Raw genomic sequence first — 19,259 nt, forward strand, 5'->3', positions numbered from 1 at the left:
TAGTTTGTTAAAAGGCTGTAGAGAAGCTCTGTTTATTATTGATAATTTGTTCATGTTACTTGAGCAGTTCTTACAAAAACTACATTATTTACACAATCAAACCATATAACTATTCTTGATTTAGGCACAAAATATGAGGAAAGCTCAGTCCAAAAGATTCATTCATGTTTTTGATTAGATCAAATATACAATGGTTACAAAAATAACCCCTTGTGAATATAAAAATATGACATGGATATGAAAATATTAGTTGATCAATAAATAGCTTGAAACAATGAAAACCAGACTAGTGTATTTTGTTTTTGACAAAAGGTGCTTCACTGAAACACAGTTAGTAGAAACTTCTTACAATCCCACAGATGAAACAAGCTGAAAGAGAAATATTTTGCACCAACCAAACACACAAAAAGATGCTCATCTCAAAGAAAGACATCTGCATCATGTGGAAGTTCATGGGATCAATGTTCTTTGGGGTAAAAGTAAACTAAAGCATTCCATTGTGATTCACACACAACACCCACTCAACATTAAAAAGCCTTTAGAGTTATCAAAGACATCCAACACATAGGCCTATATATCGTCTGCAAGAATGAACCTACCAGTACATGGAGTGTAGGAATGGAGTGTGAGTGAGTGAATCAGATAGGTTCCTCAGTATTCCAACCTCAACCCAACTCCTGAGCCCATACAGTCTTCTGTACCTCTAGCAATGGATGTTTAATACAGTGTAGGTATGCTTTGGGAAGTTTTAGAGGTTTACAGACTGCAGATAGAAACCACTGGTTGACCTAGAGGTTTAGAGGTATACACACCGCAGATAGAAACCACTGGTTGACCTAGAGGTCAGGGAGCCACTCTTCTATAACGCTGTACTGGTGAGAGTTTTACTGTCTGTCAGGAGACAAAACTATTCCGTCTTGCTATTTAGTTAGTGTTCTTTCTTGGGTGGATATGTGACATTTTTAACACATTATTAACAACCAGGTCTCCACAACGGCCAGAATTTAAACTCTTCTACTCTCTCTGCAGCATTATGGGGTGGCAGGGTAGCCTAGTGGTTGGACTAGTAACCGGAAGGTTGCAAGTTCAAACTCCCGAGCTGACAAGGTACAAAATCTGTCGTTCTGCCCCTGAACAGGCAGTTAACCCACTGTTCCTAGGCCGTCATTGAAAATAAGAATTTGTTCTTAACTGACTTGCCTAGTTAAATAAAGGTCAAATCAAATTGTGGATAAAGTACATTCATATTTCAAAGAGGCTGTAATACTAAAGTGACATTCTCTTAATTAAAATAAAAAAAGCTTCACAATGTTTTAATCTATTAAACCTACTCTTAATTCACAGTTTTCACTCCATTTTTATAAAATAACATCAGTTTGTTATCAACCCAACAAATGAATCAATCTCATATCAATCTCAGCCCACTACAACACAAATATTTTTGTTGTTGAATAAAACCAATACAAACTATGTCCCACTCCATTACACTATGAGCTGTATGTAGCGAATGCACCTTAACAAACCCTAACTAACCTCAGCAGCATCCTCGGACTGTGACACCATGCTCTTTCCTTCCCCATCATGGCCAGTAAAGAGAATGGCAGGTAAGTCTAGTGAAGCTGGGGGGCTAGAGCTATGTGATGACAGGTGTGCACTTCAGAAACTCAGACAGACACCCACCACTCCTTTAAAACGCTGGTGATCCATGTCCAATTAAGCCTCTGGTGCCTGGTGAAAGTTCAGAGGAGGCTGGTACCATTCCCAAGGCCCAGTTCTCATATCTCACTAGGGCAGCCTAAAACAGCAGAGCCCCTGTGCCATGTGCAGCCAAAGCCCATGCTTCTTGTAACACTTTGTAATGTAATGTCATTTTATTTAGGTAATTCCATTGATCATATAATGTAAAGAGCTCTTTCGTTGGAGGTGCCTCTTAGGTGGGACGTGAGGAGTTTGGTGGACACTCCAAGGGCATTAGGTGTGGGTTCGAGGCGAGACTGTCCAGGTGGGAGTTTACAGCCCAGTATAGTCTCAGGGAGCAGGGTCTGGTTGGCTCTGCATGCGTCTCTCTGCAGCTGCTGCCATGGTCCTGCGTCTCAGCATGGTCACGTCTGAGACAGGGGCGTCTTCCTCCAGAGTGGGCAGGTCCTCCTCGTCCTCTGGGCTCTTTCTCAAGTATCTCCTGTGGGGAAATGAATTTTATTTACCTTTATTTATTTGAGGTCAATGTGGGTTGTGTTCAGCAGACACGAAACATAAGGAAATGCTCATGGCAGGGAGAAACTGTCTGAACCAGTCCAATAAGAAATGTAATTTTGCTAAACTTTTGCTATGGTGTGTCCTTATAAACATAACAGTGATCGCAGGTATTTAGTTACAATAGAGCTATTCTGCTACTGTAGTTACTCAGTAAAAGAGCCAGTGACTGAACCCTGACCTAACAGACAAGAAACCACCACCAAGACAGCAACAGGTGTTTGCTCTCATCTAAGACTCTTATTTTGAAAAGATTGTCAGCTGAGGCCTGTTCAGGATGCCGGGTCACAGTTGCAAAACATTCAGACAGAAATTGATTGCGTAATAAGATATGATTGTCTGCGAAGTTGAATAGGGTAGGCTATATTTCTATCTGCAAAGCTGGGAAGGTTTTCCCTCACTGAATACACCTGTTTCATTTGACAGACTGGTCTAGTATTGCCGGTGGTGACAGTACAGTACCTGCGTGCCTGTTGCAGCAGCTCATCCTTCCTCTGCAGCAGCATCTTCTGTCTCTCCTCTGCAGACTTGGAGAAACGGCTCCCTCTGACCTCCAGGTTGTTCAGCTCTCTGGGAGCAGTATCCACCCCCCCACTGGCTCCTGCCCCTTCCTCTGGGCCTGGGTTCACCTGCACGGGGGAACGCTCAGCCGCCTGGAGTGGTAGAGGCAAGACATCTTTAATCAACACCAGTTAACACCACAGTATACACCTTTAAACACATTTGACTAGATCCTGAACTCATTCCCTCTCTTTTTCAACCTAACCCTCAGAAAGATGCAGTACAATCACACACAAGGGGAAAGTGTAGGCCTTCTGGGGTCTATATGTGGACCACCATGGCCAAAATACCCAATGAACTGAACTGGAGGACCTACCAGAGCAGGGAAGGGCACCACGATGCGTCCCTCCAGGATGTTGTCGGTGGTGACCTCCACAGAGCGGGTCAACTGCAGGTCCTGCAGCACCAAGTGGTAGGGAACCTGAGGAAACATCTCCTGGATCTGATGGGCCTGTGGGGAGTAGAACACTATGTTACCCAGCAGCCACCTCTATTCTAGTCAAGTCATATTGCTGCAATGAGAACATTGAAAACAAAGCTGTTGATGAAGGGCAGGTGTAAAAACAATCTTCAAAGCTCAGATGATGCTTGCGAGACCTCTTGGAAGGATTAAACCTAGTCCAGGACTAAAAAACATGCTGAAAGGAGAATCCCCTGGTGTCCCAGGAGGGGATTAGAGTAAGGCTGTGACTCACCATGGTGTTGAGCTGAGAGTTGTTGGCCTGCTGAGCGATAGCCAGGATGTTAGTTGTGTGCATCACCTCTACTGAGAAACTAGGCAGCCAGCTGGCGATGCGGGAGCCTGGGAGGAGACATCACCACAATAATCACTACCTGAAATGTGCACTATAAGAAATGTCTAACAGTGTGATGTCTGTCTATGTGACTATCAACATGTTATATGCCAGAACTCATCATCATCATCATCAACCATACTCAATAGAGTAGTCCATTCAGTGAGATCACCTGTGTTGTAAAACAAGTCTGTATGGACTTACCATCAAAGTGGAAGAAGTGATTGTGTTGGTTGAGGTGTGGTCTGGCGTCTGCAGCGGGGCCCAGGTTGTTCTCCAGTGGGAGGCCAGCCCCCTGCTGCTGGCCTCTGGCCGGGCCTCCATCACCACTGATGTTCAGGGACATCCTGCATGTTGGACACGACGTGTCCTGCTCCAGCCACGACCGCAGGCAGGAACTGAGGAATAGCAAACAGGAGCGTTAATGTACACAGATACGTATCAAACACAGGTACAGACACAACACTCTTAGTGTCAATCAAAACATCACCCACATAATGCCACATTCAATCAAGTGTGAGGTGCCAAGGTGGCTGGGTCAGTCTCTTACTTGTGGAAGAGGTGTCCGCAGGGCAGTTTACGTGCTGTCTGCATGGTGTCCCAGCAGATGGCACAGTCATCATTGTTGGCTACCAGTTCCTCGGCTGTGGCCACTGCAAACCTGAGCGGTACAGAGGATAACAAATCTAGATCAACAACTGCACTAGTCTCATGAATAGCTAACAGCTAGATAGCCCGTCATAAGAAAGCAGAGAGACTAGATTCACACAACACACACTGCTACAGCTTCATACACTGAGTCTCAGCTAAGACTGAAAGAACACCACCCATCAACTAATAAGTAACAGTAGGGATGTATTATATACAAGACAGTGAGAGCCATCAGTAGGCTGGTCAGTAGACAGACCTGGCCTCCATGTTGTTGATGACACGGAGGTAGTTCTTGTGGCGTCGGATGCGGCGCTGCACCTCATGGAACAGATACCTCAGCTGCATGAAGATCACCAGACTGGCCATGGACAGCCAGATATTACCAAAGAGCTGAGGGGAGACGGGAGTCAAATATTAAACACAGCTCTAAGATATTACTAAAGAGCTGAGGGGAGACGGGAGTCAAATATTAAACACAGCTCTAAGATATTACTAAAGAGCTGAGGGGAGTCAAATATTAAACACAGCTCTAATATATTACTAAAGAGCTGAGGGGAGACGGGAGTCAAATATTAAACACAGCTCTAAGATATTACTAAAGAGCTGAGGGGAGACGGGAGTCAAATATTAAACACAGCTCTAAGATATTACTAAAGAGCTGAGGGGAGTCAAATATTAAACACAGCTCTAAGATATTACTAAAGAGCTGAGGGGAGTCAAATATTAAACACAGCTCTAATATATTACTAAAGAGCTGAGGGGAGACGGGAGTCAAATATTAAACACAGCTCTAATATATTACTAAAGAGCTGAGGGGAGTCAAATATTAAACACAACTAATATATTACTAAAGAGCTGAGGGGAGTCAAATATTAAACACAACTAATATATTACTAAAGAGCTGAGGGGAGTCAAATATTAAACACAACTAATATATTACTAAAGAGCTGAGGGGAGTCAAATATTAAACACAGCTCTAATATATTACTAAAGAGCTGAGGGGAGACAAATATTAAACACAGCTCTAAGATATTACTAAAGAGCTGAGGGGAGTCAAATATTAAACACAGCTCTAATATATTACTAAAGAGCTGAGGGGAGACAAATATTAAACACAGCTCTAATATATTACTAAAGAGCTGAGAGGAGTCAAATGTTAAACACAGCTCTAAGATATTACTAAAGAGCTGAGGGGAGTCAAATATTAAACACAACTCTAATATATTACTAAAGAGCTGAGGGGAGTCAAATATTAAACACAACTCTAAGATATTACTAAAGAGCTGAGGGGAGACGGGAGTCAAATATTAAACACAGCTCTAATATATTACTAAAGAGCTGAGGGGAGACCGGAGTCAAATGTTAAACACAGCTCTAAGATATTACTAAAGAGCTGAGGGGAGTCAAATATTAAACACAGCTCTAAGATATTACTAAAGAGCTGAGGGGAGACAAATATTAAACACAACTAATATATTACTAAAGATCTGAGGGGAGACCGGAGTCAAACGTTAAACACAGCTCTAATATATTACTAAAGAGCTGAGGGGAGTCAAATATTAAACACAACTCTAATATATTACTAAAGAGCTGAGGGGAGACCGGAGTCAAATGTTAAACACAGCTCTAAGATATTACTAAAGAGCTGAGGGGAGTCAAATATTAAACACAGCTCTAAGATATTACTAAAGAGCTGAGGGGAGACAAATATTAAACACAACTAATATATTACTAAAGATCTGAGGGGAGACCGGAGTCAAACGTTAAACACAGCTCTAATATATTACTAAAGAGCTGAGGGGAGACAAATATTAAACACAACTAATATATTACTAAAGATCTGAGGGGAGACCGGAGTCAAACGTTAAACACAACTCTAATATATTACTAAAGAGCTGAGGGGAGACAAATATTAAACACAACTCTAATATATTACTAAAGAGCTGAGGGGAGTCAAATATTAAACACAACTCTAATATATTACTAAAGAGCTGAGGGGAGACGGGAGTCAAATATTAAACACAGCTCTAAGATATTACTAAAGAGCTGAGGGGAGACGGGAGTCAAATATTAAACACAGCTCTAATATATTACTAGAGAGCTGAGGGGAGTCAAATATTAAACACAACTAATATATTACTAAAGAGCTGAGGGGAGTCAAATATTAAACACAGCTCTAATATATTACTAAAGAGCTGAGGGGAGTCAAATATTAAACACAACTAATATATTACTAAAGAGCTGAGGGGAGTCAAATATTAAACACAACTAATATATTACTAAAGAGCTGAAGAGAGTCAAATATTAAACACAGCTCTAAGATATTACTAAAGAGCTGAGGGGAGTCAAATGTTAAAACAGCTCTACAATCAAACAACTCTCATCTAACTGAATACTGTGGTTCTCTCTCAATTCATCTTTCCTCGATTACTCTCATCTGAGAGGAGACACTATGGACCTTCTTCTCCAATTCAGTTGAAGGCGAGGAGATAGAATGCAAGGAATCGAAGAAAGACAAATTGAGATAGAGCCCTTATTTTAAATTCAGGCTAGTTCAGTCAGCCATCTTGTGTGCCTCTCACTGGTGCTCTTACCCATTCAGTTAGTTCCCTTACTAATACCATCCCGTAGTGCTCCCAGCTCTGTCACTCACCAGCATGTGAATGTGGTGCATAAGGTCCAAAGACAGCATAGACAGCTCCATGATGAAGTCAGTGTAGTAGATGTAGGAACCCTTACTCTCCCAGGTGCCTGGGTGGTTCAGATCCCACAGGTGAATGGTGTACCTGCAGAGAAACAGCCTTAGTCAGAACCCTGCCCTGGTCACAATCATTCCTTTTTATTTGAACATTTTAGCACTTATGCTTTTGAATTGTACACAACACAAATCAAATGTATTTATAAAGCCCTTTTTTACATAAGTAGCTGTCACTAAGTGCTTATACAGAAACCCAGCCTAAAACCCCAAAGAGTAAGCAATGCAGATGTAGAAGCACAGTTGCTAGGAAAGACTCCCTAGAAAGGCAGGAACCTAGGAAGAAACCTACTGGTGGCAAGAAAAAGTATGTGAACCCTTTGGAAATGGATTTCCGCATAAATTGGTCATAGAATTTGATCTGCTCTTCATCTAGGTCACAACAATAGACAAACACAGTCCGCTTAAACTAATAGCACACAAACAATTACACGTTTTCATGTCTTTATTGAACACACCGTGTAAACATTCACAGTGCAGGGTGGGAAAAGTATGCAAACCCTTGGATTTAATAACTGCTTGACCCTCCTTTGGCAGCAATAACCTCAACCAAATGTTTTCTGTAGTTGCGGATCAGACCTGCACAATGGTCAGGAGGAATGTTGGACCATTCCTCTTTACAAAACTGTTTCAGTTCAGCAATATTGTTGGGATGTCTGGTGTGAACTGCTCTCTTGAGGTCATGCAACAGCATCTCAATCGGGGTGAGGACAGGACTCTGACTGGGCCACTCCAGAAGGCGTATTCTCGTCTGTTAAAGCCATTCCGTTGTTGATTTACTTCTGTGTTTTGGGACGTTGTCCTGTTGCATCACCCAACTCCTGTTGCGCTTCAATTGGCAGACAGAAAGCCTAACATTCTTCTGCAAAATGTCTTGATAAACTTGGGAATTCATTTTTCCGTCAATGATAGCAATCTGTCCAGGCCCTGAGGCAGCAAAGCAGCCCCAAACCATGATGCTCCCCCCAACATACTTTACAGTTTGGATGAGGTTGATGTTGGTGAGCTGTGCCTTTTTTTTCTCCACACATAGTGTTCCTTCCAAACAACTCAACTGTAGTTTCATCTGTCCACAGAATATTCTGCCAGTAGCGCTGTGGTACATCCAGGTGCACTTTTGCAAACTTCAGATGTGCAGCAATGTTTTTTTTTGGACAGCAGTGGCTTCTTCCATGGTGTCCTCCCATGAACACCATTCTTGTTAATTGTTTTACATATCGTAGACTCGTCAACAGAGGTGTTAGCATTATCCAGAGATTTCTGTAAGTCGTACAGCTGACACTCTAGGATTCTTCTTTACCTCATTGAGCATTCTGCGCTGTGCTTTTGCAGTCATCTTTGCAGGACGGCCACTCCTCGGGAGAGTAGCAACAGTGCTGAACTTTCTCCGTTTATAGACAACTGGTCTTACCATGGACTGATGAACATCAAGGCTTTTAGAGACACTTTTGTAACCATTCCCAGCTTTATGCAAGTCAACAATTCTTAATCTTAGGTATTCTGAGATCTCTTTTGTTCGAGGCACGGTTCACATCAGGCAATGCTTCTTGTGAATAGCAAACTCAAATTTTGTGAGTGTTTTTTATAGGGCAAGGCAGTTCTAACCAACATCTCCAATCTCATCTCATTGATTGGACTACAGGTTAGCTGACTCCTGACTCCAATCGGCTTTTGGAGAAGTCATTAGCCTTGTGATTCACATACTATTTCCAACCTACACTGTGAATGTTTAAATGATGTATTCAATGTAGACAAGAAAAATACAAAAATGTGTGTGTTATTAGTTTAAGCGCACTATGTTTGTCTATTGTTGTGACTTACATGAAGATCAGATCAAATTTGATGACAAATTTATGCAGAAATCCAGGTAATTCGAAAGGGTTCACATACTTTCTTGCCACTGTCGAGAGGAACCAGGCTCACCAGTCCTCAACTGTGCCAGATGGAGATAAGAGTACATAGTCATTAAGGCCAGACCAGCATCAACTTATTTTTGCTTGCGCTAATCAGTAGTTGTAGATCATCACTTAGCGTAACTCTCACTGGGCCAGGCAGAACGCGAACCTCCCCAAAATGCCCAACCAACGTAGCTCTGCGCACGCGCTCCTCTATTCATTTTAATGTGTTGACAGTTGGAGAAATTGATTGATCCGCATTGAGAATTCAAAAAGTGCAAAAGCCAACAGTCCAACATTCTAGAACACTGTGCGTACATGGTTGGAACTCTGATATGCGCTTAATGCTATGGGTGTCCAGACAACACAAAGCAAAGCAACAACTCATACACTTGGCTCCTGTTTACAGGGTTTTTGTATGATTTAGCATAACGAATTAATGAACCGCTCCAATACAGCTGACTGCAAGTCATCATGATCACCTTCTGTAGCACAAAGCAGTCTTTCAACGGGTGCTCATGGTAACACATCTAATAGTACGCTAATATTAGAACTGGTTCATTCTAGATCCGCTACGTCATCTGTGTTGCAGTGCAAGAGGGTCTGCATTCTGCAAGGAAGGGTCTGCATTCTGCAAGGAAGGGTCTTACCTCATGATGACATGTCCAGTCCGCACAGTAACCAGCAGACACTGAAAGACAGAGAAAGACATAGGAATTATACATAAGTATTTTATACATCCTTTATTGTGGGAAACAAATGTAACTGATGACAATGACGTAATACTAATTTGTGACTGAGTAAACCTCGTTGTTACTGTAACTTACAATAAAACAACAGCTGGAACAAACTCCTGCAGGATGGTAGTCTTAGGAGATCCGAAACGTTTTGTTCTATAAGAATCTTCATCAGCTAACGTCACTTTTTGTGCATTTTGAAACATTTATGTAATCAGAAAAAGCACAAAGGCTTCATAATTCATTAGGGTCATGTTAACTGACTGATATTCTCTCAAAGAACAAAATGAATAACATATCCTAAGCCTGTGTTAACCTCAGACCTTATTTTCGGTGTCTATTCTAAAACCCTATTCTTTCCCCATAGGAATTTCTGAATGAACCAGAGGTAACTAATTTCCATTTATTAGGACTACATGCTGGTGAGCTCTTTAGGGTTAGGTCCTCACCTCGGCAGCCATGAAGGAGAGGGTGTGCATGCCATGGGCAGCGCCCAGCAGACCACAGACCACAGCCAGACCACAGCAGCCCAGCAGCAGGGACACCAGTAGGGTAAGGACACGCACATGGCTGTTCATAGAAGTAGTGGGGGAGAAGGACAGCTGCAAGGGGGAACAGGTACACATTAACCTACTGTATACACTCATTCAGAAAGAGAAATTACTAAACACACACACAGATGTAGACGGACATGCACACCTACATATAACTTGTACTTTCATACAAAGAGCGACCGACACACAGAATAACAATTTAGGGGTGGTTGCAGACTTCATGGGTACTAGACTTTCCCGTTGAGCATGTTTTTGGTCAAGAGGTAAGCTTTATCTGGGCAGTGTCACTGCAGCCCCATACTGTACTACTAACACATGCTCAAATAACATGTCTAGTGACACACAATATTGACACAGGTACAGTGACACACATACAGGCTTGTTATTCAGCCTTTCATCTAACTTTTACTGCAGACAGCAGCAACAAAGTACAGCATTACAACAGGTACCATGTCAGCTGATATGATAAGGGTCAAACCTAACACCCATTGATTGCAGACAAAGAGATGTCATTCTTCACAATATGGTGTGATGTTCTGTTTTCCTATAGCTACAGCACACTACCTAAATGTTCATCTTAAGTTTTTTTGTAGTCCCCCACTCTGTAGTTTGAGTCTATGAAGTGACTGAAACATTAGCTAAACCTAAGACCCTGGCCTACATACATACAGCAAGAACTAGGCTTATTAATAGGTCTGGCCTGGACCAGAAAGAGACCAGGTCTATGGCAATCACTGTGACTGAATGTATAGCCAACAGCGTCATATCACTGGCATCTAACATAGGTATATATGTTTACAGGGTAAACAAGTCAACAAGGTCACTCTCCCTACAGTACAGTGGGTGGGCCCATCTACATTTTGTCATTTCCTTATTTCAGTTTTTTATTTTTTATTCAGTACTCTAATAAGTTGTCATGCATACTGTGTAATAGCACTTGTTACCCAATATAACTAGTTTTATAACAATCTTTTTTTTTTTTACCTTTATATCATGCCGTTACTCATAATTATTTAAAACTACTTATGACAAATGTTATATAGCTATTATAAAGGCTTTATGAATGCATTCATAAAAACACCTACAGTAAAGTGTTAAGCTATCTTAAGATGAACGCACCAATTTAAGTCACTCTGGATAAGAGCGTCTGCTAAATGACTAAAATGTACTGTTAGAGGTTGATAAGACGTACGTATTCAAAGCGGTCCTTGCACAGCTGGACCATGAGGTGGAGGAAGACCAGGGCAGAGAACCACAGACACCACATGACCACCTCCTCCACCATCTGAACGTTCAGCACCCCGAAGATAAAGATGAACTTATAGAAGATGAAGTTCCAGAACTTGTCCTTAAGGTGCTGAGGAGAGAGAGGAGGGGAGTGGAGTAGAGAGGAGATGGGAAGAGAGAGGGGTGGAGAGAGGAGAGGTCAAGACATTAGAACATGGATGGAGTGGTCAGAGTACACTAATAGACTCAAAACACCAGTGTGGGTTTCAATGATAAAATCTTGTTTTGTGGACTACTTGTGAAGGACATTTGTACTATTGTTTACATAAACACAGTTAGATGCCTAACCTTCAATAAGGTGACATCAAATTATCCCAAATATCAGTTATTAGGTTACCACCACAACTCCAAGCCTCACCTGCTTCTCACTGACTCGAAGGGGCCCAAAAACCATGCACTGGATCATCTTAGCAATTAACATCAGGGAACAGAAAGCTGTATTCACCAACACCTGAGGAGTAGAGAAGAGCAGACCACTTAGCAACCATGTAACAACTAAGTAACGTAACAACAATATTGGCTGCTTGGCTGAGTTGAGCCTATCTTAAATAAGACTTACCCATACAAAGAGACTGTCAGTGACCAGGTACCACATAACAGTGGTCGCCAATTCTGTATCTGCACCCACAACATCATCGCTAGTCACATGTTCTAGGCCGCCTCTATTATCCCCTACTAAGGGTGCCGGTGGTAGAGGCTCGTCCATGTCTGGAACCCCAAACCCCTGTTCTGTCACAGTAGTGTAGGCGCTGAAGATGCTTCCAGCCAGCAGAGCCACACTCAGCGCTGTGTAGGTCTGCAGACTTGGCCAGGGAAACCTCTCCAGGAATAGCAGAGGCATTGGAATGTTAATATTGGAGGTCTCTCACACACAAGACAAGACTTGTGAAGTTAGGCCTAATAGGCTTGACACTGTTTTTCACCACACCTTAGCTCTGTCCACAACCTGCAGGGAAGGAAAACAAATTAGTAATGCTACTGTAGGTAATGGTAATGCATGGAACTAGCTAGTTAGTGTAACGGTAGTAAGCCTGCGCAACAAGCCCTCTCTGTCTAGTACTAGTTTCTAGTGTTGTTTCACTGACCAGAGACAGTGGTAGAGGGCTAGCTGAGAAGCTAAACTTGCTAGTTAAGTTCATATTGTTATTAGCTAACTACCTATCTACCGCTATCAAAACAACGTCCATTTTGGTCCAGCTAGCTAGTGAGTGCTGGACTAATGTTAGCATGGAAGCTAGCTAGCTGTTAGCTACAAGTTTAGACAGCTAGCTAGCTACCCAATGTTGTATAGTTCAAATAAAACAATAAACTCCTATAGAGGACCTGATATTGCTTATAAATTAGCACTTTAGCTTGCTGGCTGTCTAGTTAAAAAGTCCAAACTCTCTAGCTAGCTAACGTTACCTGTCCCAGAGTCTATCAGTTTCCGTACTCGGTAGAGGTTGCTAACTAGCTAGCACTAGCTAGTTAGCCAGCTGGTGATTATGAAATACACCGAACCAGTCTGGTTCAAATTTGAGCAAAGACATTTCACTCAACTTACAAATTAATCAATTTGACGTTAACTAGCTAACTTCATGTCCAACATCCAATTTCCTCTTGTTGAGGTTGACAGTAGACTACGTTAAAATTCCCCGATCCGTTGTTATTGCTGCGTTCACACACTAGGCGGACCTAGGAAACTCGGTAATTTCCATTTTTCTAAGTCGTTGACCGCGGCACGTGTATACCAGTTAGCAAGTCGGACATTTCCGAGTTTCCTAGTTCCGTCTAGTGTATGAACGCGGCATATGTTGACGACATCTTGTTTATTTCTCACTGGCTGTTGAAAAACAATCTATGCTGAAACCCCAGGGGCCTGTTGCACAAAACTAGGATAAGGGATTAAGCCAGGATATCTTGGTGATCCTGGCTCAATTGATCCGTAATCCGGTTGCACTAAAGATGGATAGGGGGCAGGAGGATATGTTATGGTATAAATTACCATGGAGATTTATTCTGTGGAGCTAGCCTGCTCCAGACCAGGCTAAATTCCAGGATCTATTTAATCTCATCCCTAATGTCAGTCAGCAGTCACCACAAATGGAAACCAATAGTTATTTCACTGCTCACTATACATTGTTATCACATATAACTAGACCCACTGTTATTTAAACGTTTGTGATCATTAATTTCAATGATTTTGGATAAAAAAATGATTTTTAGATGATGTTGCTATCATTAGATAATTTACAGTTTCCCATAGACTATAAGGCTATATATAAAATGCTAGAATATTAGGGCCACAGAGGGGAAAAAAACACAAGTCATAATATTGTAACCAGTTGTTTTAAAGGAGGACAGTTGTTAAAATGACAGATGTGGGGCATTTCGTGAAATTGTACTTCAGTATGGTTTCATAAACAAAGACATGCTGATGTGCCAGAATATTAAGTATCACATTGTCATAAGTATCAAAACTGTAAAAACAATATGTAGCTTTTCTGCAGAAAGAACCAGCCTCATAAATTTATGACTTTATCCTTTTTCTTCAGTGTGGCCCTAGTACTCTGTCATATAAACAAATACACATTCCATATGAATATAAAAACACAATGTGTAACATTATGTTCCTTTATTGAATAAGGACAAAACAAAGCAGGTAAACCATCAGCTCCTTTCAAAACTGAAGTCACAGTGACTCTACAAGATGGAAAGCACAGAATCTAAGCATATTATACAAAATGATACATATACAGACCTTTGAATGTGTATAACACACCCTGCATGTCTGCACACTAAAATAAATGCAGGACAAATCCATACACATCAACTGAACAGACAAATGAATGGATGCAGTAGCCTCCCTGCAGCCTTGTATTACACACAGTATACCGCACAAACATCATAAGAGGCCAAATTCGTCAAAAAACGAACCCAAAAAAACCCAAATTCCTCTGCCACCGCAGGACATATTTAACCAAAATTGAAAGCACACATACTAACTAAAATAATTCAACACATATTGGTCCCTCAGCAGCCGACCACTGTCGTCATCAGGGAAGATTGCCGGATTGTCCCAGTCCATGGCTGGTGGCACTCTGGGGGCCCTCTCCTTCCTCAGGCAGGCCACATTGTGGAGGACAGCACAAGCCACAGTAATATCACATGCCCTAACAGGGCTGACCCTTAATTTGTGAAGGCAGTGAAAGCGTGCCTTCAGGAGGCCAAAGGTCATTTCAACTCTGGCCCTGGTCCTGGCATGGGCATGGTTGTAGGCCTGCTGTGCTTCCTGGGGGTCTGTGAAAGGTGTCAGGAGAAAAGGCTGGCAGCCATACCCCCTGTCTCCCAGCAACACACCAGAGAATTCACCTGTCAACACAAAATCTCATCATTACTACCTCATAAACACAGTGATATTCTTGACACAGCCATGATGGTTATAAATAGGGGTTGTGTGGCTTACCTTGTGATAGGCACTGATAGATTTCAGAGGCCCGAAAGATTCTGGAGTCATGGACTGAGCCAGGCCATTTTGCCACAACATTGCTGATCACACAGTCAGCATTGCAGACCATCTGAAATCATAAGATGAGGAATATTACACCAATCAATGCACATCACTGGCAATGCAGAGTGTTCGTCAATGGACAATATCAAAAAGTTATGTTCACCTGAACATTAATGCTGTGAAAGGATTTCCTATTCACAAAATCGGCCTCATGGGCACCTGAGGGGGCTTTTATCCTTATGTGTGTGCAGTCCACTGCACCAATGACATTGGGGAAACCTGTCACACAAAGTAATGAGTATCCTACTATGTGTTAACAGTTGTCCTGTAATTTGTAGATCCTCTTACCTGCAATCCTATAGAACTCCTCTTTGATGTCACAGAGTCTTCTGTGGCCAGGGAAGGAGATGAAGACATCTGCTAATGCTTTGATAGCCAGACACACACTCCTTATTGTGCGGCAAATTGTGGCCTTGTTCAGCTGTTCTGCATCCCCCACTGAGTACAGGAAGGCTCCACTAGCAAAAAAGCGCAAGGCCACACAAACCATTTGCTCCACACTCAGTGCATGGCTCCGTGCAGTGCGGTGCTTAATCCTGGGACCCAGTAGTCTGCATAGATACCTGATGCCATCTGCAGAAAACCTGTATCTTTCATATAGATGGTCATCAGGGAAGGCCAGTGGGTCCAACCGGTCCCTGAAGACCCTTTCTCACCTGAAGGCTCTCCTCAGCACAAGTGCTTCTTCATCCACCACATCTCGCACGAATGGGCATGCCATTGTCAGAGCAGAAAGGAACACACAATTTTGGGCCTTCATATAGGCTAGTGGCCACACCTGGTGCTGGGGGGGGTGGGCAAAAGAGGGCGATGCCTTATAACGATGACTTGGTTGTACTGATTGCTGGGAAAATAAAAAAAACCTTAGAAAGATGCCACCGTCCTGTGTGCTCACAATAAGAGCTCATATGTCATGGCTCACTTGACTTTACGAGAATATACCTAATTTTTATTTTGAGCTGTGTCATCTTCTTGGAGCTGGGGGAGGAAAGAAAAATAATGATTAATACATTTGTGTTACAGTTAGCATACAGTGTACATTGAAGGCATATCTCACCTCCCTCTCAAGTTTTTTTATTTCAAGGTCCAGTTTCCTAATTGTCCTCTTTTTTATTTCGAACTCCAGTGCAAGATTTTCCATCTTTTTCTTCTTGTACTGAATGTCTATGTCTGCCAGTTCTATTTGGCACCGGAGGTGGTTGCCATACAACTTTCTGATAGCTTGTGAGCTCTGTGAACACAATACAATTAGCGCAGCTGGAATTTGGCAGGATGTGGTGTCCTTTTATTAATACGCACTATGTTGCCAGGCTGGTTTTCCCACTGTATAGCATCTGGGTCCTGTAAAAGAAATTAGATTTTTTGATTTTGATGAGGACTCCTCACCATTGTAGAGTAAATAGTACTTTCACAGTCTTAACATGATACCTCATGCCTTCTGGAATCCAGAGAGATGGTCTCCTCCTCATCATCGTCTCCATCATGTGCTGTTGCTGCTGCACTGGGGCCTTCACCCTATCACATTTAATCGGATTCATATTGAAGCTAGTAGACAAGACATGCCAGGCCTACAGTATGCCTTTGATGGAGTACTCACTGGATCAGCATCGTCTGGTGCTTGTGCTGGTGGCTCTAACAGGAACACAGTGCTGCCAGACACTGCAAGGCAATAGGTAAACCAAAGTCAGACAGTCCAAATTGATTCAATATGAATGTGGTTGTATCCCATGTAGAGATGGAAGGACATACCTTGAATGAAGCGGGTGGCATCTTGGGAGGAACCTATGCTCGTCTCTTTCCCCCCAGGGATCCCCTCTAAGACGGGCCTGCCTTTATTTAGCTCCAAGGCCATGTCCTCTGCTGGGGTAAGGTCAGGCTTTGGTGACCCACCACCCGTGCCTTGTCTGTGGGTATTCTTTTTCACTGCTAAAACAGTACAGACAATGTGTGAGCAGGCACCTTCTGGGTACAATATATGCTTGTGCTTTGTTAAATATTAGTCAGGGACCATACCATTCTGCAGAATGTTCTTGTATTTGATTTTGACCTGCTGCCATGTCCGTTTTGGCCCGTTCATGTTTAATCTACACACACACACACACACACACACACACACACACACACACTTAATGGAGTCACACTGCAAAAAATTACTTGGTATTTTTGTCTTGTTTTCAGTAAAAATATCAAAAATTTTATCATAGCTTTATACAGTGTGATGGAGTTACTTTACACAATTTCACTCATATCTGCAGTGCATTTCAATAAAAAAAATTAACCGTTTCATAATTACAGTACAACTGCATTTTTGGAGATGTGAATTAAATATTTGAATTGTAATTGTGATGTTTCAGCGGAGCGGTGAGTGTGTAATTGTGCACTACTTACGCATTCAGGCGGTCTGCAATACTTTGCCACGCTTTTTCTCTTTGCTTTATCACTGTGGCGGTGTTGCCTTTCTTCTTAATTATATCTTTTACCTCCTCGTATGCCTCCATGAGGATTTGTGCTTCCGACGGGGAAAAGTACGCGGCTCTAGTTGCCATGGTAAATCAGTTAATCTGTGATCTGTGGCGGGGTCTATTTGAGTGAGCCGTGAGCGCGCACCTATCCAGGATTGGTTTCACCTGGCTTAATGAATCCGTGTCTGCTCATCCTGGCTTGGTTTTTGTGCAACCAATTAAGCCTGGACGCACATGTTTTGGCTTCATTGAGCTCAGCTGAGTCATTTATCCCGGATGTCTTAATTCTACTTTTGTGCAACAGGCCCCTGGACATGAAATTCTGAGCGTCATCACAACTTTCAAAATAAGAGTCTATCAAGTGCAATGTTGTCCAGTAAAATCAGGGTTGGGGTACACTACACGTAATCAACTACATGTCTAATAAGGAAAAACAACTACCTGTAATCACTTACTTTACCAGCTAAAAATATTGCAATCAGATTACAGATGCTTTTGAAAAACTATATGATTATTTTTTTATTCAGAAAGGATGTTTGCAAAAAATAAATTCTGACGTCTCTGTTTTCTCAATGACTTTCAATTCAACATAAAAAAGGTGCAAGTTTAAGTTTGTTCAAGTCAGAGACTAGTATGACGACACACCAAATTAGTTTGATGGATCCTTTTTATCTTTTTTTCTAATGACTCTTAAGGAAACAGTCATCCAAAAGTAATGTAACTAGGATTACAGTTTTGGACAGGTTGGTAACTGTGGAAGTAATCAGATTATGTTACTGAGTTTGTGTTATCCTAGTTACATTACTGATTACTAGTTTGTAATAGATTACATTCAGAACGTAACCTACCCATCCATAAAATCTAATACATTTGTTGAATTAATTCATGACAAACCCTGTTTACAGCAGGTATAAAAGCTGCAGTCAAATGCTTATGCACTAGCTTCCCCAACAATGCAGTAGAGTAATCAATAATAACAATGAAAAGAGTCAACCCTATGTCAAATAAAATGTTATTTTTCACATGCGCCAAATACAACAGGTGTAGACTTTACCGTGAAATGCTCACTTGCAACAATGCAGAGTTAAAAAGTAAGAAACTATTTTTCTTTAGCAAAAATGTTAACACAATAAATTAACAATAACGAGGCTACAGTATATACAAGGAGTACAGGTACCGAGTCAATGTGCACAATGAGTCAATGTGTACAAGGTTGTTGAGGTAATATGTACATGTAGGTAGGGGTAAAAATTACTAGGCAATCAGGAAAGATAATAAACAGAGTAGCAACAGTGCATGTGAAGAGTGAAAAAGTGTGAAAGTGTGTCTATATGTGAGTGTGTGGTGTCAATATGCATGTGTGTGTTTTGTGTGAGCGTATGTAGTGTGTGTGTGTGTGTGTGGTGTCAATATGCATGTGTGTGTGTGTGTGTGTGCATGCTTGCGTGCAAAAAAAGGGGGAGGGGTGGAGGGGGGATCAATGTAAAATGCGCCCAACACAATGCACTCACGCACAAAAAATTATTATTGTATAAACTGTAATGGGGAAGGCATACATAATCTACTGTAAAAAATAAATACAATACAAAATACATCAAATATTTAACAACCTTTTCATTTTTCTTTGTCACATCTAGCTAACCACATTACTGTCACACTCAGAAACCCTTGTTTGTTTTATTACAGAAGTAAAGTGACCGTTACTGCTTTTGAGGCCAAGGGTGATATAAGGAAGTACTCCCCAGACAAAATCATTATTT

At 41.8% G+C, this 19,259-nt stretch overlaps 1 protein-coding gene across 2 annotated transcripts; it reads right to left on the bottom strand.

Annotated features, from left to right (window-relative positions):
* Nucleotides 1–3: 3 nt before the first annotated feature.
* On the bottom strand, nt 4–13,341 carry LOC110526619 (E3 ubiquitin-protein ligase AMFR). 2 transcript variants are annotated; one of them, XM_036980999.1, is made up of 14 exons: nt 12,892–13,341; nt 12,047–12,433; nt 11,846–11,938; nt 11,393–11,557; nt 10,096–10,248; nt 9,560–9,600; nt 6,913–7,045; nt 4,516–4,649; nt 4,159–4,269; nt 3,813–4,006; nt 3,510–3,616; nt 3,131–3,265; nt 2,716–2,906; nt 4–2,179 (listed from the first exon to the last, which is right to left on the bottom strand). In XM_036980999.1, the coding sequence occupies exons 2-14, from the start codon at nt 12,326–12,328 to the stop codon at nt 2,029–2,031; spliced, it is 1,890 nt and encodes a 629-aa protein (XP_036836894.1). In that variant the 5' UTR covers nt 12,329–12,433; nt 12,892–13,341; the 3' UTR covers nt 4–2,028. The 2 variants fall into 2 exon arrangements, with proteins under 2 accessions (XP_036836894.1, XP_021463413.1); XM_021607738.2 differs by having other exon boundaries at nt 13,031–13,340.
* Between the last annotated feature and the right edge of the window lie 5,918 nt (nt 13,342–19,259).

Source organism: Oncorhynchus mykiss, chromosome 6, assembly GCF_013265735.2.
Source record: "Oncorhynchus mykiss isolate Arlee chromosome 6, USDA_OmykA_1.1, whole genome shotgun sequence".
Classification (NCBI taxonomy): Eukaryota; Metazoa; Chordata; class Actinopteri; order Salmoniformes; family Salmonidae; genus Oncorhynchus; species Oncorhynchus mykiss.